General features: G+C 38.6%; 1 protein-coding gene across 1 annotated transcript in view; it reads left to right on the top strand.

The window, feature by feature from the left end:
• Positions 1-25842, top strand: part of CA10 (carbonic anhydrase 10 (inactive)) — a 203291-nt gene that overhangs the window by 72580 nt on the left and 104869 nt on the right. Inside the window, exon 3 of the mRNA XM_009955291.2 lies at positions 7227-7369. Within this exon, the coding sequence (XP_009953593.1) occupies positions 7227-7369 (143 nt within the window). The remainder of the gene's footprint in view (positions 1-7226; positions 7370-25842) is intronic.

The following is a 25842-nucleotide window of genomic DNA, read 5'->3' as shown; positions in this document are numbered from 1 at the left end:
ATTTGAAACCATTGTGATACTGTCTAATATTACTGTAGTCTGGAGATTTCTGTGACCAATTACTTACATGAATGCCATCCTATACTCTGCCATTTCTTTGGTGCCCCTGATTTATCTCTCAAAGCCTTTATGACTTTACGTTTGGCTTTTATGTAGAAGCAGAGCAGGTCATGTGGTTATCCAGAGGCATTAGTATGGTAATTTACTTCAAGTTGAGTAGGTGGAAATAATTAATGGACTGCTTTATTGATGTACATAGATAGCTGATTCTCTCTGTGGTTTCAATTCCCAGCTTCAATAAAGTAGCTTGAGATTTCATCTGAGGGACCAGTAATTACACAGGGCAAGAATAATTGCTGCACAAATACAATCTGATTGTGTTTTATGCTATTGCCAGGACTGATGTTAAAGCTTAAATATATAAACAAGGATCTGCTGCATGAATAAGCTGACTGGTTTTATTTAAACTCATGAACTCTAGAGAAACTTAAATTCAGAAAAATCTGTGCTCTTGAAAGTTGAGCAAACTTCATAGAGGAAGTTTAGTCTTAGTGCAGTGCAACACAGAAATAACTTTACTGTCTTGACTCTACTCCATCTCCTATTACGGACAGTTCCCGGTAGCAGATACCGTGGGAAAAATAAGCACCTATACATAAGCCCTATAAAAATTGGATCACATTCACTACTTTTAATCTCTCTGAGACTGATGCAGATTTTAACTGAGGATTTTGGCAATTCGAGTCATTGTGGGTTCATCCTAGAGTTTTGACTGACCCCAATGAATTTGTTTATTTTTATATTTTAATCTATACTAAAAGTAATTTTTCTGATACTTGATTTTGAGACAGTTTCTCAGATTCATTCCCCCCAAGCTCCTATGTGAGAACCTCCCTAGGCACCTTTGTAAGCAATTAGGAAAAGAACTGCTACAGCTTTGCTGCTACAAAGTCTTTCCTACACTTCTTTTACAACAGGATCATCAGCTGGCTCTGCAGACTCAGTTAGGATCCTTGCCTCTTACACACCTGAAAAAAGTTCTTAGTGGCTTTTATGCCTTTAGGAAATTGTTCTTCAGTATTTTCTTTTGGCTTGTCTTATTTTAGTTTTGTATTCAACTTGTCAGAGTTTATAATCTTTTCCATTTTTCCTATTTGGACACCATTTTTCAAAAGATGCTCTCTTACTTCTGGCCAACTCCTTTATTTTTCTGTTGAAGCTTGCTGGCTTCTTGGCCTTATTTAAACAAAGGCTTAGAATAAACACATAACACCTTAAAACTTAGCTTACCACCTGGCAATCCCAGTGTCCATTTTACCATTCAGGTGTTCTTTTTAAACAAGCTTCTTCATTTTTCTGTAGTTCTTCATTGGGTTACACAAAAGTCAACTACAGAAGGAGTTTCATTCATATGAAGATACTGAACTCAATGTAGCCTGATACCTGTTATACAAAGTCTTGCTTCTGTAGTTACTCCTAAACCAGAGTCCCCGCGTTGCTCAGACCTAAGTCAGAGGTGGTTTCCTCAGTGAAAGGTTTGCACAGCTAACCCTATTTTAATGTCCTTATTCCAAGTGCCCAGTGCAGGAAGCATGTTCATCAGATCAGTGGGACACACCATGTAGACAGGAGGTTGGCGGCAGGACAGCCTCCGCTTTTATGTAGTACTGAGGATGGCAGCTTTTTTAAACACACTTTTCTCCCAGATATCTTACTCTCTCTTTGATTTCCTGCTTTACTATCTCATCTACTTACATGAGGCAACACAAGGAAAATAGTAGAAAGTCTGAACTCAGAAGCCATACTGAGAAATATGGAGATCTTTCCTGGATATTACAAAACTTTGCAATGATAGTAATCATTTGCCTGCTGTGCATGAAACCTGCCCTTTGCTTTTGTTCCCAGGGCAGAACTAACTCATGTGTGTTGCCAAGGTTAAGGACTTTTAACAAAAGTTAGCTTAACAAAAATAAGCTGTGAATTGAGGATAAGAGAACCCAGGAAAGTAGCACAAATGTATGAACAGGAGGGTGGAGCAGGGAGAGGAGGAAACTTAGGATGCTTTGAAAAATTAAGAATGGCTCCTGCCAGTGATTCATCATGGCACAAAATAGAGATCAGAGCCTTAAATCAGGAGAAAAGCAGGGAGAGAGACTGGATTTTATCTTCAAAAAATTCTTGTATGTTTTATGGCTTAGAAACAAAGATTGTGATTTTGGTGTAGAAACCTTGCAGAGCCACTCTTGGCAATTGCAGGTACATTTCCAAGTAAATGCAAGTATCTTTAAGGACTCCCTAGATTGTGAAGTTGGGAGCTACTGGGGTAATAATTTACCAGGTAGGACATGGCCTTCTAGTCTCTCGCAGTCATTTCAGAATGGAGAACACAGCCAGGACTTGGATGTAGCAGACAGGCACAGCCAAGGGCAGCTCTGCTGCAGGATGAACCCCCAGGAGGGCTCAGTCCCCAGAGCCACGTGTGCTGGGAAGCACAGAGTCGTCTCACCCCTCCCCAAGCGATAGCTCTGTTCTCTTCTGAGCTAGACCAAACTATTTCAGTCAGTGCATCACAAGGACTCTTCAGAAAGTGCCTCAGAGAAATTCGAGCTACAAACTTTATGGCTTTGCTAAGAGCAAGATTTGGAAACAGAGCACGGGGTAGAACTCAGAGACTTTTTTATAAATAAGCCCTTGTCTGCCAGACAAGTGATTAGGAGATACTGCTTGACTGTCCACAACCCTCTCATGACCTAGATCTTTGAGTCCAACATAATTTTGTTTTCTAAGATCAAGCAATTAAGATGTCCTACACAGCACGCACCTCTGGTCCTATACTGGGAAAACTATGGCCTCCTCTCACAACGTGGATGCAGACTGTTCCATGTCCATCACCACACACTGTAGACAGTACCGTTATTCTTATCTGCAAGTTTGCTGTAGCTACAGAAGGGCATCCTTATGGGACACTGTCCACTCATTGCTTTTCTCTGGAGAGGGGAAGCTTGTATTTATTTAGGCAAATCCTTAGTACTCATCACTAGGAGAATAGCATTCGACCTTGCTTTATTGTTCTAGCTGCTGTTATTTCACTGTTGTTATGCATAGGTTTGGTAAAAGCCATCAGAATCCCTCATTCTATTGTGTCATTCTGATACTAGAGCATCTTCATATATCTCAATATAAATTGTTCCCAGTAAATGGAAAAAAAAGAGCTACTGCAATAAGATACAGACTGAATAAGAATGTCAGAGCTATCCCCCTCACCTTCTCCCTGTATAACACACAAAACCAGTCCATTCAGAGTGTGCCAACATACAAAGGAAATAAACTTGGAATTTATCCAATTTTCTTCCTGTTATGAGAAGGCTGAAGGCATGACATTGATCAGACAAAAACTTAACCACCTTACGGCTATCTGACACGTTTCCAACAAATCAACTCTCAAGCAGTATAAATTTAGGGGGATTTATAGACAAAGGCAGAGATTACATGATCAGTATACAGAAATGTGTTGGTAGAATCACTAGTAGGTAGAGAACCTTGTTAAACGGGAATGCAAGCTAGTATATGGGCTGCGTGCAAACTGGTTTGCAAGAGTAGCTCCTGTACAGCACAGGAGCCAGGCTGCTGTCCGAATGCTTCAGAGGCCCACGCATACAGATGTGGCATATTCCCACTCATACACGTCTCAATTTTTACAGAAATACACCATAATTGTGGGAGAGGAGCTATTATTTCATTAATGACTTAACCCCCTCATAGAGCCTCGTCTGTTAGCTAAACTGGAATAATAAAATAATGAATATTTTGATGTGTTTTCCTAGATTCATACACTTATTTCTTTAGACTAAACAGTTAATTCAGTACTTGTGTTTAATTTAAGCCTTGGTTTCCCACATGGAGCCTCCTTGGATTTTTCCATTACGATTCTGAGTATTTTTCTATTACTTTGAGCGTCTAAGCAGCAGCACTAATTACTTTAATTAAATGTAATCAGATATTAATACTCCATAATATCCCCGTCCACTAGTTAACTTAGGCGTGCAACCTGAGGTCAGTCATCTTTCATTACCTTCGGTTGAAGCTATGCACAGTCACGCTGATCCCTGGGGTGAGTTTACCATTGCTGCACTTTCGTTTTTGTCTAACCATACGTAGTAGAGCTGGCAACAAGCATGTACTGGAGAGATTCTTAAGCATGAGCTTCCTAGGCATTTAGGAAGAAATCAAAGGTAGCAACACAGACTTACATGTCTGGGTGACAAGTCTAACCTTTGCAGTGCAACATCACAATGTTGGAGCTCCAGCTTCTTGACTTGCCGGTGGTGGGCTGGTGTGACAGGCGTTGCACAGAATGCAAGGTTTCCCTGTCAAAAACAGAATTAACATTATAAGACATCCTCTCATAGCAGCTATTTTCCAGTGCAGCTTTTCCAGGACAATCCCAGTTACATCATAAATTCTTCAAGCAATATGAACTTGGAGATAACAGACTGCCCTGTTTGGCTTGCCGTTTTATTGCCCTTACCATGTCTACTTTGTTTCTTTCAATTTAAAAAGCTTGCTAAAGAACTGTTTATACCAATACCAAGAGTATTTCTGCCCGGAAGACTTTTTTTTTTTAGTAATAGTAGAAGCTTTTCAAGCAACAGATTTCCCTTATAATGTTTTCTCACTTGAACCTACAGCTCTACAGTTTAATCATTAATTATTTTTTTTTTTAAATAACACCACAGGGATTTATCAAGGAAAACCAGACTATTTCAATTAACCTAAACTTTTATTTTAGACCTCTGCATAAAGAGGGATTTTCTCTCTGACGAAAACTGAAGTGAGATCCTATAATATTTCTCTTAAGAAAAAGCACAAATAATTAAGCGTACTCTGCTTTTTTTTTTAATTGCACTGCATTTATTTTATTCCATTTCAAAGCACTGGCACTATCATTTAGCATACTCTGGGAACTTCAGTAGTCTTGTAAGTCTCCAGTGGAGGTTGGAATTGGCTGGTAGGGTAAACACAGAAGACAAATAAATTTGTAAGACCATACTGCCTGTTCATTTTTCTGATCACACAAAGCTTCGCTTATTTAAAGACCTTTCATCTGACCTTCTAGGGGGTGGTTGCACACAGAGCTTATTATTCAAATAAAAGATTTGATGTGGGCATCTGCAATTCTAGCCATTTTGGGTGCTATTCCCTGATCTTTGCTTTCCCAGAGCCATAGAGCATTACACTATCATCCCTCCTTATAGATTTCATGCAGTACATGAGTAAGGGTAGTTACCCATTTTGAGCTTTTCACGTGAGCTGATTTGATTGTTCCAGTCAGGTGTTAAAAAAAAAAAAAAAAAAAAAAGAGATATTTCACCACTGAATTTAAGGTATTAGTGGTGCTTGCTCACTTCAAAACTGTTCAGCTAGGGAATACAAGGAAAGTTTAAGGTTTGCCAGCCTTAACAATTATGGCTGTACCACTCAGATCCCTTCAGGGCTGTTTGATCTCACCTGCATGAGTAGCCCTGTAGATGCACAGACAGGCCAGCACAAAGAAGAAAAAGCTTCACTTGAAAATTGAGTTTTCAGATATTTTGTAACAAAAGTAAGATCTGTGGACAGTAGCTTATGAACTACTGGAATAGGCAGATACTCAACAACTGCAGAACGTTTTCCATCACTTCTGTGTAGACGCTTACGGTAAAGTTGTGCTGTGCAAGCAAGAGCCTAAAAAGAACCCTAAAGTTCATCTACTTTTGTAGAAAAATTACACAAAGCTATATATTAACCCAAGCAAAGCTTACACCTAAGTACACTCAAACTTTGAGGGCAAAAACAAATTAGTTACTCTATAAAACATGATAGGAAAACACTCACCAAGATCATACGTTTATTCTCAGGCTACACTACTCAGAAAGTATTTTCCACCTCTCTCTCCACCAAGGAATAGCTTCTCAAAGGGTTAAGTCTACTACAAATACAAGATTCAAATCCAGCCAAAACTCTGTGTGACTCCCACTAGAGTATCCCGAAAACTGCAAGCAGAAGCAAGCACCAACACTGGAAAATCCTGCATACAACTAGCTACAGCACCCAAAAAGCTTTTTGTAAGCAGCTGAAGGGTTGTTTCTGGCTCCACCCTCTGGGCAAATCACCTGTGCTCCTGCCCCAAGGACTCACCACATGCTCCTCCCCTCGTCTGGGTTTGTAGACTTTGTCAGTCACAGTTTGTAAATTAGAAGAATGCTTTGAGGCCCAAAGGTTGTGAAAGCTTTTAACAGCATGTAAAAGTTAAAAATAAAGCCAAAAAAAAAAAGGCATCAACACGTGCGCCTGTGAATTTTCCACCTGCTACACAAAACTACAGAATAATTCTGAGAAAGTCAAAGTTGCCTCGTATACTTTAGACAGGGACACAAATCTAAATGTGTCCTTTGAGTATCTTGGTAGTGCTCTTTAGTCATTGAGTCAGAAATTTTTTCAGCACCCAAAGAGAAGAACGGGTTGATCTTGTCTATAAATTAGACGCAATATGACCTTCAGCCTGCAGTTTCCTGAGCAGAGGCAGTATGTAGTTACATCACATTTTTTTCCAGTTAGGAGTACAGAAAGTAACTCAACTTGTCAAAAATCAGGGGTTCCTCCATGTTCCAAGCCACTGCATGTACAAGGAGAGAACTATCCTTCTTCACCACCAGAGTATGGCTTTTCCCACAAGATTTTTTTTAGATCAAAACTTTGACTAAAGAAAGGTTTGGATGAATGGAACAAAAATTAGTAGAACCTGTCTAGAGAGTACGCCTCTTCTCTGGGATCACAATGTGTGAGTTTCTCTTACAATAATTCTGTAGTTTTTAATGAATACACCTAAATAGGAAGACTTTTAAAAAGTTGAGTAGAATGGAATGGTTCAGTTTAAGGACACATCGAATACATGCAAAATCAGCGTAAGGACTAGTGAGTCACATTCCTACGGCTCAGTAAATATTCTATAATACTAACAGCACAGGAGCTATTTATAATTGAACCTGTGATTATATCTAGGTACCTTCAAAAGAGGGAAAAAAGACCCCCAGCCTTCTTTCCTGATACTTTTCCTGCCTGTTTTCAGTTTCAGCGTGTGTGTGCAGACAATATGACAACTTTAATTATCTGGCTATCTGCTTGCATTTATTTCGCTAGTCCTTCCAGACTTTTCTTAAACTTTCACTTTTTTTTATATTTTGCAGTTCCCTCCTTTTGGGGTTTGGTGAACTCAGCTTGGAATCTTTGCTCTGTTGGGAAAAGACAGTCACCTGTCAATATTGAAACCAGCCATATGATTTTTGACCCCTTCTTAACTCCACTTCGCATAAACACAGGGGGAAGAAAGGTATGTGTTCTATCATGTTCTGGTATAAAAGCAATAAGTTAGTAAACTTACAAACATTTGCTGTATTTTGTATTTCTAAAGCATTTACACTTTTGTCTCAGTCAGCTCTGAGGCAGAATAACAACGTAGTGCTTTGCAAATCACACAGCTCAATCACTGCTGGAGAGATAGCAGCCATACATTTCTAGTGTATGTTTATATTTTCACATTAACTGTTGCTTGAAGCTCTGCTCTCTGGAAGAACAGCATCTTGCTTATAAACTCCACGTTCATAATTAAATTTATCAATTTTATAAGTTCATCCTGAGTGAGATTTTAAAGGTGCTGTTCTAAAAGTGTTGTTTAAGGTGGCTGGGACCTTCTTTTATTCATCTAAATCAGGGTAACATTGCAGTGCCGTTGCATTAAGGGGTAGGAAGGGATAAATGAGCTTCTTTATCTTATGAAATAAAAAGAACTGTGAGGTACATATCTCAGCATGGGACAGACAGACAGATGTGTTCAAAAAGTGGTCTAGTTTCTGTGTTAGCTAGAGCATATTGGCACTCATTGTAAGATTTTTTTGTATTGGACATTTCACTTATATTAGTTAGAAAACAGAATGGCAGCATTTATTTTAATAGATCATAAGTAAATCTCCAAGGATATTGTATCAGATAGAAATGACAGATTAGCAAAGACTACCTTACTCGTCTAAAATCAGCGTGATAATTTCTTGTTGAAAAGTGACTCCCACAGCTGACTAGTTTATTAACCACTTTTTGTAATCAATAATATTTTGTAAATGATGTATATAGAAACCTTATCTTGTTCACCCAGATTTGGAAAGTATATCTTAATAAACTGAGGTATGAAAACCGAGTCATTCTGGGTTAGATAATGTGTCTGCCTGCGTCTCAGGAGCCTCGACTCCTAGGCTAGTCCATGGAGATTAAAGATGGAGGCAGGGAACAATCTTGACAAAACGATGCTCTGCAGGTGGGTAGAGACTGTTGTCTGAGGTATGTGTACCTATAGAAATACTGCTGATAGATGCTAATCAGTGATCATGTCCTCCCTTTTTTATTCTATCTCTGAGTTATGTCAGGAAATAAAATTGGACAAAGTTTTTATTGTAGTAAAAACCTTAAGTTCAGTAAATGTCTTTGCAAACCAGATGTTGAAGCATTGTGCTACTCATGCATGTAAGACAATTCACGAGAATTTCTTTGTGACTATGAATTTCAAAAACTCTCAAGCATATGCGTTTGTGCTTGTTGACCCAGTGCTCAGAAGCAGAAGTGAAACTGTTACATATCAGTGTATACAGTGAAAAAAATGCAGAAAGTTAAGAAATCTAAACAAGGAAAGCACATTTGGCTCCCAAGCATGTTTCACTCTTAATAACCACATGCTCATATCAATAGCACAGTTAGGGACGTTTTACATACATGGTTTGTAAAGTATTTTCTGCATTGCCAAGGTTTGGTGCTAACTCATTCTTTCCATTTATGTTTACTAAAATAATTATACACACTAAAAATTAGGAGCACAGACAAATTCCACAGTGTAGCACCAATTCTGAGATCTACTTGGTTCCTAAATGACAATTCAGAGAGGTTGTCATTTGAAAGCATTTCAGAAAACAAACTGATCCTGAAGGACTTTTCTTTCGCTAAAGAATGTGTTCACAGGATGGAAGTTTAAGGCCAATACTCAAATAACTAAGTTATCAATTCTGTTTATCCAACTGAAGGGTTGATACTTTTCAATTCTAAAATTATTTTATAGATAAAACATCTTGGACCTGTTAGCACTTTTAGAAATAGTCATTAGTTCATAATGGTTTTGTGTTGCTTCCCTTATGTGGAGGTGCTTAAAAGGGTATTTTAAAGATTTTGTTGCTTATTCTGTGCAGACAGTCCTCTTTCATTCAAACAACAGAACAGTGCAGATGAAAAGGTGTTGTGACTTACAATATCAGAATAAGCAGAGACTCTAACATAAGGTTGTTCCAAAATCATTTCTCTTCTCCTGTTGTCTTGACAAATGGGATTTCTGCTGGAAACAGCACGAGATGTTAGGAGTTTGCTCTGTACTTCCCATTGAGGTTCTGGTGGTACGTGTGCACATACATCAGAATCGATGTAAGCTTCATCACAGAAATGATAAAATGGTGGTATTGTTACTTACTGAAGGACAGTAATGCTTACACTGTGGCCCAAATTTCCAGGTAACATGTGCATTTTACTTTTTAAACAGAAATGCATTGAGGGTTTTCATTTTGGTACAAAAAGGAGTTTTATTGACTCTGCTATTTATGTAAAGGCTGACATATTTCAGATTTATTTATAAATTGCAGCATGGCATGATACGGAAGTCAAGAACAAAATTAAATGGAAACTGTCAGTAGGTCGAAGCCAGGATTTTCAGAATATTTGGTGTCTTTAGCAATTCTAAGAATTGGACTGGTTTTTTGTACCAGGTCAGGGTGAAGCAAATGTCTGATTATTAATAAAATATTGGAGGCACTGATAACCTGGGAGATGCTGTATCAGTGATGAGGTGTTCTTACCACGCTCACAAATATTATCCTGCTGCTGTCAAACAGTGATGGCCTTCTATCATGTTGTAAGAACAACATTTGTTCGGGTTGTGGTTGGTCTGTTTTAGAGAAGTTTCTAAAGTGGTTGAAACAAAATTATCCTTTGAGGAAAAGATTGCGAATTTAATGCCTTAAAAAAAATTTCTTTGCTCATAGTTAAGGCTTCAGTGAGAATTTGATTTGGCAGGTATTATATTTGTTTTCCCTTTTTTGGTAATGTTTTTTATATGTTATAACCAGTGTGTTTCATATGGGCTGAAGCACTTCAGTTTTCAGGGCAATGAACCAATTGATGTAGCAGCCAGGGGATTTCTTAGACGAGACTTAACTGCAATTATGCTGTACACGAAAGGATTTTATGGAACTGATCCTAAGAAAAATGATGAATAAATAAAAAAGGGATTTGATATGGTTTCAAATCAAAGTTATAATAAGCTAGCTTACATGCATAGTGAACAAGAGACAGCTACTTGCACACAGAGTCAAAATCATCCCCCTCTTTTGAAAACGGAGCTGCAAGGAGAGTCAAGGCTTAAGAGAGATAGATAGAAGGAAACATTCAGTACCACTCAACTTGGAACAGTAACTTTAAATTTTTAACAATTTTTTTTGCTCTTAATGTAGAAATCAGTTGAAAACTCAAATATTTATTTGATTTTGAAAACAACATTTCTACTTTGTGTGATTCACTTTTGAAATTAACTTAAAAAGGAACAGAAGTGGTTCACCCACAGGAACAGAATCCAAGACCAGTCTAGAGAAATTCAGGTAACACATACTTGGGTGATATGATAACACTTCCTCTTTAGTCTTTCATTCCTTACCACTTATTTCTCTTGGGCCTTTATATTTTTGGGGTGGAGAGCATTGCTTAATTTTTGTGAACCACTTACCTATTTAGTTCTCAATTTCTACCTCAGCAGACCAAAACTGTTCCAAACCGTTCCATTGCAGAATTTATGACTAAAGATTCCGTCTTAAGTGTATACCTTTCTAGCCAATTCTGGAGTTCATTTTATTTCAGTATTAGTTACGGCAGCCATTTTAGTAAACCCGATTGAGACTTCCCTACAATTGTATAGATCGCTTGGGAATAAAATAATAATTGTCTTGTTCCTAAAGAAAAGGAATGGTCTGAAAGGAGAGTACGAAGGACAACATCACTGTCTTCCTACCCTGCAGCCTACAAGGGGAGCAAAATACACTTTGTTGCTGGTTACACGGCAGGTGACTTAACAGTTACTTCTGATCTGAGGCTGAGAAGAAAATTCTTCCCATTCCAGTATCAGGTCATGCCATTTACAGCTCAGGCATCATCAGATGTTATTCTGAATTGCGCTGTGTTATTTTGTATGTTTGTGCTTCTCTGTTTCCTGAGAAAGTGGCTTTTCAGGTCCTGAAGGCTGAATATCATTGATATAGATAATTGGATTGCAAGATCCAGAATCTCAGCACAAGACATTTAATGAGTTTACATGAAGATAAATTCCCCAGAAGAAATACTGCTTTTGAGGAAACTCCCCAAGTTTCAGTTCTCTCTCGGGCCCAGCTTTGTCTCTTGATTATCCCTTTCGGTGAATTTAACATGCAGCCCTTTCCAGATAAACAGCCCTTTTTAATAAACAATAAAAACCTTATTAATATGTAAATCGCACTCCTCCACTCAGTCACAAAGAAAAACACCATTTTACTTTCTCTGCTTTTTTTCCTTGGATTCACATAAGCACCAAGGCAATCAGCAACAGGACAAGAGAATAACTTTACTGACAAGCCAGTGGAGTCTAGTGACATTTAGGCAGCAAGCACTGTGGGTTTCAGTCTCCAGATCAGGGATTTTTGGGCTGTCATGGATGACAGTAGTGGATGAACAAACCACATCACTTCCCACTGAGCTAGTCCTCCGCTGGGATTTCTTCCTCCATTGCTAGTGTCTTTCTCCTCCAAGAGCTCTGCCTTTGGTCCCCCAAAATTTGTCCCCTGCTTACCTGTAGCCCATCTGCCTTTGATCTCCTGTGATTCTCTGTGGACTTCATTCAAGAGCCCAGTTTCCAAGATTCTTTAAGACTGAGTTACAGTTCTTGGCCATACTTATTTTTTTTCTCCTAAAAACAAGTTAAGTGACAGCATTTGCTTTAGACACTAAGTGCATCCCTGACAACTAATTAAACATTGTCATGTAAGTGATGCTTTGTCTTACTAATCATTTTAGGTCATGCTCAAGGACTTAAATTATGGCTTAAAGCAGGAAAGTTCTGTTTAAAATCACTTTATTTTTAAGACAAGACCATTGTACCTGATGTTGATCTCTGAGGAAACAAACAAAATGATGTCTGCAGGCCAAGGACTGTTACATACATTCTCTAGCTCAGTGTGCATGAATGAAAGTTACTCAGTAAGATCCATAAGTCTGCCTTCTCATATGGGACATTAATGAATGCAACCACATATTATTTAAATTAATATCTTTATAAATAATTGGTTCATTCTATGCATCACAAGATAATGGCAATATTTAGCAGTTTCTAAACTAAAATAGGGTAGGAGAAAAGAGATTTATGAATTGAAATCAGTTAAATGGTTTCTCTGCCAGCTAGTTCTGATTTCATGCTGTTCAATCAATTCAGAGTATTACTAGCATTTTTCTCAAGAGTGCAATATATGACAACTGCCAAGCTTTGCTTTGGTGATTACTAAAAGGACAGATACTGGTGTGAACCATATTTCAGCACTGCAGGAATATAAAAAATGAATTGTTAGAAATGGTCCAGGAGGAATGGATAGCAATAAGACATCAATGTCATCTGTAAACTGATTTGTGATGAATTTTTAGAGGGCTTAATAATATGACGTTTTGATTTAGAGTGGCTTTAGAAAGTCAAAAGTCTGATGCAAACATCAAAAACTTTAATGAATAAAAAATGAAAGATAGTATTGCTGCTTAATAATTGTTTAACATTTCTAATACTTCTACAGTACTGCGTGTTCTCAGATGTGTTAGTAATTGAACATAAGATGAAACCAGCAGGTTAAAGTCACTTGTTTATTTGTCCTCGTCCTTGACTTTAGAACAGGAAAAAATGCTAAGTATCATTTCAGAGGTACTTGCAAACTTTGCTGTTAAGAGACCATATATAGGGAAAAAGCATACATTCAGGGTCTAGATCTGTCTCTATACGGGGACTTCTGATTCCTTATCACTTCGGTGATCCTTTCTTGAGTTTGAATCCATTTGGAATGCGTGAGGACTCAGAGGTACATCTTGGTGTGTTCTAAATTTCTGATTGTGATAGTGGAGCACCTCTGAAATCGTAAAGAGGCCTTGAGTGGACATAAGAATGCATTTCTACAGCTTCTTCATGCTATTCAGAGGTTTTTGCTCCAGTATAACTAGGCTGCTTGACATTTAATCCTGTCTAGTGTCATAAAACCAGCTCACTTGTCTGCCATGGGAAGCTTCCTAGGAGATCCTAGATTTGGCAAGAAGTGATTCAGCGGGCTTACAACCAAGCTATATTGTACCCCGCTTTACTGCTCAGGATATGCTGTCGTTTTGGCAGCAGTACCTTTCAAATGATATGTTAAACGGTATCTCGGCTGCAGTTGTGTAGTAATTAAAAGCAACCCACAGTATCCTTGCAAAGGTGGGGGTGCTAACCCTGGAAATGCATTCGATGGGATGTTACTTGAAATATCAAGCAGATCTGCTGTGTGGACATTAGGCAGCAGATCCATTAGAAGGTTAAAGAGTCTGTGATATTACTGAAGCTGTGCTAACTGCTCCTAGCCAAAGGTTTTGTCCATTGCTTTCTTTTTTCCCTCCTCAGTTGTTTATTTCAGTAAGTTGCTTCCCTGTTTTCAGTTCCCAATGATGTAGCTTCAAAAAAAGATTGGAGCAGCAGCTGGCCTCCAACTACTAAATAGTTTGATATATTCAAAAAAATTTTCAAAAGTACCAACTTTGTTCTTAATGCCTTTTTTCTGTCTTCTAATATATAACATCATGCATCGTTTGGTAGTATCTTATTTGGATTTATTTAATCCTGCACTTAGGTCTATTTATAAACCTAGATATTTATTTCAAGCCTTGCAGAATTGAAAGTAACATATATCTTGTCTTTGTACTGCATTCTGTGCTTGGGACTATAACCACAGTTATGAGAGGGCTGAAGATTTTTTTTTCTCTCTCACATGGATCCCGCTGTCATAGTAAAGGTGTGCAAGCCTCCTAACCCCATATGCTTAAATGGAGTATAATTTTGTTAGTGTGATTAAAACACATTTCCTGGTCTTAAAAGGTTGACTCATTCTTTGCCTTTTTTTTTTTTACAAACATAAAATAAACCCTGTATGATGTATTGAAACTTAGTAAAATATGATAATATTTTCTTGAAAGTGAGTATTTTTGGCACAATAAATATCAAATAAATGTTTTTTACTGAGAACCTGCTGTAATGGATGGGGATGTTCTATGTTCCACGTCAGAAGTTGAATAATATTATCAAAGTCAAGATACCGGGTGAAGATGCTAGCGTATATAAGGTTATTGTGTAGCTGCCACCAGTTCATCTGAGGCAAAACACTCGCCATGCCAACCAGAACTAATGAGATTCCACATACCTCTGCTTCTGGTAAATCCTGGCCTCAACATTTTACAATTTTATGCTCTCAGCAAAAGGCTGCAATTCGTAAAGCAGTTTTTGTGATCACTGGTTGGAGACTTCTTTTCATTTTCTTCTCAGAAAGCAAATGTTAGGTACCTGTTCAGTTATCTGTCCTTTAGGAAGGTGACACATTCAGAACTTTAAATAGCTCCATAGCTAATGTTACCCGTCTTTAAAACCAGCATTGCAGTGGTTTCTTAAACATCTTAAGACTCATTTACACAGCATCCAAGACAGGTTTTCTTTTTTCTCTTTGTAATCAATATAAGCCCGCCTTGAAATTATTTTGAACTGATGAGTAAATAATTATTTACCAACAGTTCAAGATAATTCCTCTTCAGTTCTTTTTATTTCAGTATTAGTTTACTTTCCTACATGAGGTCAAACATTTGAGCTTTGCAACTTCCTAGCTGGCAGGTGAGTGTATTGCATAATGAAATAGAGCTTCTAACAGTATGTTGGCTGTGGTTTTGGTTCTTCACCAGTTGAAGTTGGTGGCAAGACTGACTGTTAGCCAATCAGCCTTTATATCCTGCATCCATCAAGTATGTATTTATATCCAGGCTATCTTTCCTGAAGCTGATTTGCAGATTACTCTAGAATTCTCTAACAGTGTAGATTAGGAAACCAGTTTATATGTGGAGAGAGGAGATTTTGTAATGTATGTTAGGTGACTGCTGCCCATCTAGGCAGGAGATACACTTTGGCTTGAGACTGAGGTACTAAGCCAGCTTTCCAAATAGTTCTGCAGACAGCAGGCATAGTTATTGCTTGTGGCCTGCTGATGGCAGCTGTGAAGTGTGAGCTGTAAGAGAAGCAGTTCCTGACAAACTGGAATCAGTTGCAACCGTTGAGGAACCTGGGGAAAAGTTTCTCTTCCTTTTTTTTACACAACTCCTACTTTCATCCAAAGTGGTTAAAGCTATGAACTGGAGGCTGGTTTGTGGTTGGGTTACAACAACCCCAATTAAGTGAAAACACTCAGGAAATAAATTAGGATCCACATGGACTTATCATCTGTTCATTCATGTAAAAGTTAAGAAAATTAAGTAAACTTGCTTTGTTGCTGGAGCTTTAAACACAAAATAATTGCAAGTCTGGTGCTTGTGAAACTTTTTGGTTTGGTTTGGGTTGGGTTTTTTTGGTGGTGGTGTTTTTTTTTGTGGTCAGCATGACAGATAACAGTTCTCTTAGTTACATGTCCCTATATTGTTTTACACTGTAATCAAGAAATAACCACTTATTTGGCCAGGATTTCTGCCTGTCTTGCAGGTGGAGTAGGTCTCTTTATAATAGACACATGTCAATTCTGCTGAAAGCTAGAAAAGACGAGGATAAATAACACTGCTTCCAGGGTGAAATACAAATTGCTGTGGCAGTCAAATGTGCCATTCAGAATTTTGAGTAGCAGTTTGGTATTAGAGAGAAGTGCAAGTTCATTGTTTTTCCTCCTGGTACAGTTAAACGCTGATTGTTGAAGATTGAAGCAGGCATGGTATGCTTATAGATAGGAGAATTAAACTATGTATTTTAGGATTAGATGCTAGAATGGAGCTTAAGGGAAAAAACTGAAGCGGTGGTCAATGAACTGTGTCTAATAATCAAAAACAAATCTGTGGATCAGCAGCTCCTCATCAAACTGGGATCTGGATGGTAAAGCAGTGGGGGTATTCAAGCTGTGTGTCACTCAACAGGCTGAGGAAAACCGTCAGCAGGTGATTCTGGAGCAGAGGATGAAAATGTACATAAATTGGGGGTAAGAAACTGTTCTTGATGTAAGGGACAGTGTATATTACAGGGGGTTGCAGGCCTTGCAAAAACATTGGAAGGAGAAAATATCCTTTTGCATGAACTCTGGTTTTATTTGGGATACGTTGTTTCTGTACAGAAAGTGGCAGAAAATCATAGCTCACAGTAGTATTGCTTAGGTGTGAGTTGGCCGTCTCTGTCACTCAGGCAAGTGTTTGAATCTGTAACTGTTGTTTGGTTTATGTAACTCTCAACTGAAAACAATTATAACTGAGCGCTTTTACCTCCAGCTTCTTTACCAAGTTATTACTGTGTCCCTGAGCAGGAAACAGTCCCAAACTATCAGTGTAGGTCTGACAATGGAAATTTTAGCTTTTAAAGCAAAAAAATGAGAAGGAAGTTAAACTTGACTACCAAAAATCGTTGGGGGGTCTGTTTTAACTGGCAAATATGAAGATGATTAAAATAAAGAAAATTTCCTGTTGTAAACTTGCTTAGAAAAATAGAAAAAAAAAATGTACAATCTCAATACATCGGTAGAAAATGCCAAACACGTAACAGTCCCATTTTTATGAGTCTTCTCTAGGATCCAGTTCATCTTTTCTGTCTCAATTTAGAACATTTGTCTTATAGGAAAAATAAGTGCGTTTGTATGTGTGCATTTGTGTGTAAGTGTACGAGATTTTTTGGCTTACCTCATTTTTCTGAAGCTGTACCCTATCAGTCATCATTTCAGCAGTCAAATAAAAGTGAATGAACATAAAAAGTTTCCTCTCCAGTCTATTTTCCAGAGTTTTTCAAAATCAGAAAATTCACTGTATGACATTTGATAAAAGCATCGGTCTGAAGAAACCGCATCATTTGTAAGGAAAGTCAATAAACTGTTGATTTTTTTGATTTATGTGTTGTCTCAGTTGCGTCAGCTCCAGCTCTGAATAATGCTGTGAGTAGGTAAAGGGATGGCTTTAGTAAAGTTATCTTGAACTTAAATCCATATAAATTGCATCACAGCTTAAAACCATCTGAAGGAAGTTTATGTGGGTGCTGATGTACCCCGAGGGGACTGTTTCACCAAGGCAGTTGCAGCATCTGAAGTGACTATTAAAAGAAAAGTCTGTTTGTACAAGAAAGGGGACTCTCTATTTCAGTGTCATAAATTCACAAGGTCTGACTATCTCAAAGCCCTGGGATGAAGGTGCAAATGTACATCATATAAGTAGTGCTAATCCCCAACCTGCGACATACTGCTCGGAGAAAACCACGTACTGCATGCTGCACTCTTTATTTATTGTAACAGCTCCGTGCCACCTGTCTCAGAGAAGCTATTCAGCAGAAGAGGATGCTGCATAGCATACACTAAGTTAAATGGCATGTTGCCATGCAGATACATTTGAGGTGTAGATTGGGGATGAGAAGGAGGGGGAAAGAGAAGAGCAGGCAAGGACTAAGAAGGACAAATTGCGTTTTGTTACGTTCTTTGGATGTGTAGAAAAAGGAATGGGTATACCTTTTCTTTCATATCCTTTCTTCTGTGCCCCAGCCAGCAGCTGGAGGCAGCATATCAACATCATAATTTGCTACTGATAGTATGAAATCCCTGTACTCGCATTCTGCAGTCCTCCATTCCCTGCCACACAAACGGTGCGAAGAAATATATCGCAGATATGACTTTAAATCACAGCATCTTCCAGGACGGTGCCAAGGGCAGCACAGCTGTGCTAAGGTGGCACTTAAAAGCTCCTTTGAAGATACTTTGCCTTAAATAAGTATTTAGCCTTAACTAAATATTTCATCTAGGACTATTTAAGACCTCTACCCAAAGTAGTGTTCAAATGTACTGTGCCTTTGGAAAAAAAAAAAAAAAAAGGATTAAAATGTGAATACTTCTTAGTCACACAAATGTACTTTTGATAGAATCAGAGCCCTTCTGAATGAATGTATTTTTGTGTTTAGTTTTGTAGAGCCTGTTATTTATATGATGGACATTAATAGCTACTTTTGAGTGACTTAAACTTTTGATGCAAATATACATTAATGATCTTTTTTTCAGTGTGTTACTAAAAAGGCTGCCATGGTTTCCATAGCCTGAAAATGGATTGGGATGTAGCTCCCTGCTTGACACATATGGGGCTATTTACTAGGTGCTGCTCAATTAGAAGCACAGAAACACCATTAAACAGGTTTCCTGGTTTGATGTTGCCCAGGGACGGATTTGAATGCTGGAGAGAGAAACTCTGCACCCAGAGCCTCACTGCCAAGACGGATTTGGCATGGACAGAAAGCAGTGATATTGGAGAGATTCTCAGATTCATTAGCCACACAACAGTAAATCCATGCCTCTCAAACTCAAGTTTAGTTTTAGAACTGTCGCACTTTATCTCGTCTATTTGAAATCTTCTCAGTGCAAGTAAGCCACTGTCTACTTGTGACCAGATGGATGCTGTATCCAGGCTTTTTATAGTGCTTACACCACACTCCTTTTATATATCTGTGTATTTACAGAAGGATATTGTTTGGAAGCACAAGGATGTATGCCAACATCTATGATCAAATTTCAGATGGAATGGTCCTCTATTGTCGTGCAAAGTCACCCCATTGTCCTCAGTCCTTGAGGTAGCTACAAATTGGTCATAAATGCTTTTTGTGTCTTGTTTGACCTTTTGGGAAGCCTCTTTGTGACAAGTCTTTGTTAACACAGAGCTGTTCCATAAACAGAAGAAATAATGCAGCTTGGTTTCCTACAGAATCTCATTTTAGCCTCTTTATAGGCTCTGTCCCCCATTATCACTTCGCTTCTCCACAGCTCCTCTCTATTAGAAGGCAAAGGCAGAAAATGCTGTGGCCATTTCCAAGTTGCTTTGTGCCAGCTAGCCTGCAAATGCACCTGCTGATTGCCCAGCTGACTGCTGCTAACAGCAGGCTGTAATACCTGAGTTTTACCTGCCTGTTCCTCAGTACAAAATGGGCTGGGTCCTTTCTTCTACCCAGTTTTCACCAAACACTGAGATATCTTCTTCTCTGTCAAAGTTGGATGAAACTGGCCAGCAGATACTGTTAGTGCAGGGAAAGTAGGAAACAGGTCAGCAACCAGTTTATTACTATTATAATGAATTATATGCAGTGTTTTTTGTCATAGGCATCTTATTGCAGGCAGCGGGTGTCTGTGAAGGCAGGAGCTATCACAGCTAAGGACTTAAGTAACAAACAGGGAGTTTCACAGGTAGATGTATATTAGAGAAAGAAGCTGCACATCCTCTAGATTGCTGCTGTTAATATCACCGTTTCGCACGTCAGTGTTTGGCTGCTGTTTTCTCCAACAGAAATGCATCATTTTCAGTACCTTTCAGGGTGTACAGCACTGAGAACTCAACATGATAAGCAAAATAAAGTTAATAAACTAATAAGGGTGTAACATTGCTTGGGCAAAAGTCTTAACAATGTACCCAAGGAGTGTCTCACCAAGGAGCTTTCATTCTTTTAGAAAAACTTCATTTAGAAGATCCAGCAGTATTTGAACACAAATGGTATGCTGTTTTCCTTACTATTGTGATAAATTCAAGTTAGAGAGCTAACCATCACAAAGCCTTCTGAGAAGCATTGTGAACTGCAATGTAAGGGTACATGGAAGGACTACAATACCTACACCGAGCAAGGTCACAGCTAAAACCCTCTTACAGCTGTGTGGCGAGTCTCACAGGCCAAAGGCGCGCTACAAGAGAGTCTGTGCAAAAGTACCAGAGCTAGCTCAGAGAAGAACAAGCAGAGGTATCAGTTTAAGTTATGAAAACAGGGTGTCTGACTTGGCACTGCACAGCCGGGCTGGAGCTCAAACAGCCATGGTGGGCATCTCTGCATTCATCTCCATGGTGTGGAGGAAACTTCTGCCTAAACACCTGAGGATATTTGAATGGACTGGTATTTTTCCAAATGTCATGTTCTTTAAATGCTGTTTGAAGTTGAAGGTTTACTCAGTTCCCCTTAGAACATCCCTGCAAATATCACCAAGATGTTTATATGTGTCCAGCTGCTTTTATCACCTCCTGTTCCTACTCTCCCAAAACAGTGCAAGGGAAGAGGAGAAATCACTTAGCAGGAAGAAGTCTTAGTTTGATGATGAATGCTCACCTCTGGAAGTGAAGGCATGATATCCTCATGAAAGGACCAATCCTTCATTCTCAGTGACTCTCAAGTTGTACGTACTGCTGCCTGGGCTGCTGACGACGACTCCATATCCTCTAGAAACCAAGCAAAAAATACAAAATCAGAAACACGGTTGTGAATATATTCTTCACCACGAACTCCAAAATATGTTTGTTCATCGAAGGCTGTGCTAATGAAAACCTCTGCAAGGCACTAGATAAGAACCCAGAAATCATCACAACTCAGGGAGTATTTCAACTTGCATGTCCATCATTCTTTGGGTAAAAACCTGTTTCATTTCCAGATCTCTGATAATGCTGTTAATAATGAGGTATTCTTAATCCAGTCTCTCTCCTCAGCTAGTTCTGGGCTCGTTGAAAGGATTAAGTATTATTTTGGCCAATGGGTTTTGCTCATATCCTCTCTTCCACTTAGACATCTTTTCCTGAAAGCCTTTTAGCTGTAAAACCACATACCCGTTTCAACATCTAAAGCCTTTTGTCTAGTAATGTTTGCCCTTTTTTAGTGCACCACTGTGCCCTGCATAACTAATCATACGAGTAAAGGGACGTGCAGTGAGCTATACACTAAAGCAATTCCTAAAAAGAGGAACTACTAGGAGGAGCAGAATGCATGCCAGCACTTTAACTTTTCTTCCTGCCTCTGCCAGATCCCATCTGTTATCTTTAGAAGGTTTGGGTCTGCCATTTTCATGTGAGCAGCGTAGAGGTGATTACTGGAGAGAGCGGGCCGTGCTGTTGAGCTGTAAGCCGGTGCTGCATGCTGTGGGAGTACGCGGCAGCCTTTAACTGAACACTCCACGCATAAATTAGGAACAATATTACAGCATCTGGTGTATGTAATGGGAAAATAAAACAGCTGTGCTAGATGAAATATTGAGTATGTCAAATTACTACAACAAACTTTATAAATATTACTGTTAGTCTGACTGCAATCATTTTTTAATAGCATGAGAAGACAGAAAGAGAGAGGAATTCTGCACATCAAATGTGATCAAAAAGAATGATACTACTGTAGAGAGCATGAGGACCAGCACCCAATTAGAGCAGACAGAAGCTGGCTACAAACAAGAAGAAAACTGAAACAGCAATTCCAGAATAAGAAGGATAGTTCTCATCTCAAGATCTACCATGATAGCAACAGTCCACCAAGCATTAAAGAGATGTATTTTGCAATTTTTTGCAAAATGAAAGTTACATTTCATTAGTTTTTTATGGTATTTTGAGCCCAATCAATAAGCTTTACTACCTGCATCCTCTGTTGGCTCATTGGAGCTAACTGGGCTATCAGCTTTCTGTCTTGATGCACTATAGATGGGCAATCACACTTCATTTAGTGACTAAAATGGACACCTTTGGTGATATCAGATTCTTCAGTGAGATATGTAATTGTTCCAATCTTACTCAGCTTTTATTGAATTATTACCGAAAACATAATTTCATGCTTGGTTAAGTGGTAAATTTAATTCATTCGCTAGCAAGATACGGTAACAAATATGTCATTACAAGTATTACTTCTAAGAAAGCAGAGGAAGTTCTGTATAGCTAGCCAGCAAGTATAAATTAGCTAAGCACTTGTTGGTTAGCTTTTCAGCATTTACTGCTGGTGGATTTAAAAATGCAGGAAAAAACTTCTCCATCTAAAGTAGGTCAGTTGTGACTGAAAGTTGTCACTCAGTTGTAACCCATACTGTGGGTAAGTTACAATCCCAGTTAGTTTTGGTAAAATGGAATTGCCACTGGTCCTGCTTTTTGGTGGCTTTCGGACACAGGTGAATCATTGACTGGGCAAAGGACTTGTGGCTGCTTATGGAATTTCGTTAACCACAACTGAAAATTTAGCATCTTCCTTCGTGTACTTGTGTGTGCATCTATGCAATACTTTCATAAACGCGTCCAAAAGGCACCGAAAAAAGGTAAGAACTGTCCTTTGCTAAACTGAAGTCAGTAAGACGTGTCTGGACATGGACTATGTGTGAGGTACACCCTTTTCAACACAGAAGGCGTGAGAAGGACTTAGCTGGATGAAGCCATGGGTTGCTTTATGCAGGACTGACAAGAGTACTGCTTGGAGCAGGAGATTGGACTAGAAAACTCCAGAAAGCTCTGTCAGCCAGCACTGCTGTGAGTCTGTCTGTTGAACAGATTCTGGCTGCTTTAATCCTAACTTCTCTCCGGAAACATTAACGAGTATTCCTCTGCTGTAACGCAGGCGTCTAAAAATAGCCTGAGGAAATGCCTGCTTTTCTTGGTAAGGAAAACCTGACTTTTAGATGCCTGCAGTTTAATGAAATTAATTTTCCCCCTTATTGCTGGAATATAAAGCAGTTCAGACTGACACCTCAGAGTAAATGCATTGTAAATTAAAGGTAGCTAGACAAATTTTCAGTGAATTTGATGAGATGAAAGGGTAAAGCATTCACTGGAAATATATATATATATTTTAGCTTCCTAATGCAACTGATCATCTTATAAGCACAGTGAAATTGCACTGAATACACTTAAAATCACTTTTGTCTTTAGAAAAAGATTATTTATTTTTTTTTGCGACTTTACACAGTGTAAACAGGCATTACAAGGTCTGTGGCTTTGACTGTTGCTGGCTGAGGTAGCAGTATTTAATTTTAAAGTCCGAGTCACTTCTTATAGGTCAAGAACCAGAATTGGATGCTGATATTCATGCTGCATCCCTAGAAGTCAACAACAGTGAGATGATGAGTTCTTTTATGCCACAATTGTCCGAATAATGTTTTCTCAAGGAGCCCTATCTACCTACAAAATGTTTCATCGTTTTTCTACAAACAATCTGTGGTGATATTTTTACTTGAAATTGCAAGATTTAGTCCTTTTGCTTTCTCTCTGCCTCAATTCCTGACGCAGCACTGACTCTACAGAAGCCAGTGGGATTTTTATTCTGGCCTGTTGGTGTTTGCAAGCAAGTTTTAATTCAGAACTTTTGGAGCCTTTTTCACATGGGTTTGAGTTTCTTCCTGACCTTTTGAAGTTGAGGATCCAACACACCTCATTGGCCTAAATGTTAATCTTTTTCATTAACCAAATTTTGCTTAATTTACTTTAACGTAGAATCTCATTGCATTCAATGGAGTTGCTTTTGGCAATCAAAAGAAACTGTTTGGAGGGGAATAGCAAGCAATATTTGGTTCTAGTTGAGGAGTCGGTGGCTACGTTAAGTAGTATAAATACTGCTGGGGGTAAAAAATTCAATGAATTAGGGGAAAAAAAAAAAAAAAAGAGAAATACACAAAATGTAACAAAGGCCTGGTTAAAAAATAAGATAGAATTTTCCTGGCATGGAAAAGTCACTTAACAGCCAAAGTTCTAAATAAAAGGAAAGTAAAATTTTTAAAAACCACACAGAGGACTACTAAATTCGTAATTTCTACTGAGTAAGAATTGGCAAGCTTCTTGTCAATAGCTGTAAAATGCCTTCTGTGCGGAAATATTTCGAGACATTGAAGATAAGGAAAGGTATTTGGCCCAATGCTTTTGCCTCCGGTATACTATTTATGTTAGCTTTATCTTTCCATTTTTTAATACACAGGTTTTTTTCCATCTTCTCTGTAAAAGATGGCCACACAGACGTCAGGAATTGTAGTGAGAATAGACTTTTTTCAAAACAGAGAGGTGTGTCACTGTCGTTGCTTTGTTTGATCTTTTGCTGGCCACTATTTTCTCTCTTTGTTATCAAACTCAGTAGCAACACAATTGCTGCATGCCTTGATATTATTATGTCCTTAACCAAAGCAAAAATACCTGCAAAAAAACCTTTAAAGATACCTGAATTGAATTCAACCATCTTTCTATCTCTGCCTGTTGCAGGAGGAAAAACTACTCTTTTATATTAAAAAGCCTTTGATTAATTGTTCCTGGTCTTGATAATCTTTTAGAAAAGGTTCTTTACAAGTATATGTAGTCCTTCTCTATTGATCAAGGAAGTGCTCTATGTAATATCACATCTTCTCATTTAAATTCTTTCTCAGTGTTCTGCTTCTCTTACTATGTTTGCAGCTGTTTTAAAGCACCTTAACTGAAGCCTTCAGAAGTAAAGTACACGGAAATGCCCTTTATTAGCCTTTCTGGCTTTGCCTGTCATGATCCCTCATAATTTTCATTGAATGCATGCGTCTTTCTTTGATAGTTGCATACGAGATTGCTAGTGGGGCTCTCCACAAACAAGGGTGCGTTTTAAAGGATAAGCAGAGTGCCAGTGAAATCATTGCGCTGCATTACTGTAGCTTATCTTTCTGCTTTCATGGTCTGTAGTCCTCATATGGATTTATTTCATCTGTGCTTGCACACGGCTTTGACAGTGCCTTGTACCCTTGCATCATTTGGCCTGCTTAGATTCACCATAAAGCCTTATACTTAAAGGATAATGTTCATGATGGGGGAAGAATACAAGGCAATAAACAGCTTTCGCAGGTGATTAAACACACTGAAGCAAAGCTGAGGCATTTGAAACCCCAAAAGCTGTTTATTGTAAGCACGCAACACGTCACAAAGAGAAGCTGCGCTCAACAAGCCACAACATTAAATAAAAGCTTTTCTTTGCTTTGTCTTGCAAGGACTGGGAAGTTTTGTAGTGCTGCCTTCATTTCACTGAATAGATCTTTCCTCCTCATTTTTAATAGCGTGGGTGGCTTTCTTTGTGTCACATGCGGTATAACAGGAGATAGTTCCAGTGTAATTGCTTGGGATAAAAGCAGCAAAATGTCTTTCTTCAAATCGCTGTGGAGGTTCTTGATGATAGTCCTTTCCTCCTCTCCCCACCCCACAAGAGGCCCCCTTTATTCCCAACTCCTTTTCTTGCTCTTGCTACTACTCCCTTTGTCTATGTTCCATGCTTTGGTTTCTGGTTGTTGGGTTTTTTCTTTTCAATGGTATCTTCACCTCTACTTTCCTCAGTACTTCAAAGTTTTCCTAACAAGAATGCTTGAGGCTGAAACATTTAGCCTCTTTAAGGAAGAGGTTAGCAGCAGGAGTATTATGAGTCACAACATTTTTAATGCTAGGGAATCTCTGTTACCCAAATGGTACTTCTTTTGTAATAATGAGTTATCTAAAACCAAACAGCTTTTTTAGCAGTTCTAATTTACTAAACTGTATGAGCATCAAGAGTATTTTCTTTAAAATGTGATTATTCTCTTTTTTTTTTTAATTCCAACAGAGGGCCATTTGATAAGCTCTTGCAGATTTCTGTGGGGCTACCTATCAAATGCAGTGGATAAAACTGCACTTGTGATTTTTCAGCCTCAACTCACTGGCACACGAAAGTAGTTCGATCCCACCGTGGCTATT

The sequence above is a fragment of the Leptosomus discolor genome, chromosome 15 (assembly GCF_034619465.1).
Source record: "Leptosomus discolor isolate bLepDis1 chromosome 15, bLepDis1.hap2, whole genome shotgun sequence".
Classification (NCBI taxonomy): domain Eukaryota; kingdom Metazoa; phylum Chordata; class Aves; order Leptosomiformes; family Leptosomidae; genus Leptosomus; species Leptosomus discolor.
The sequence above is the reverse complement of the archived record's forward strand: the minus strand, read 5'-3'. Positions and strand labels throughout refer to the sequence as shown.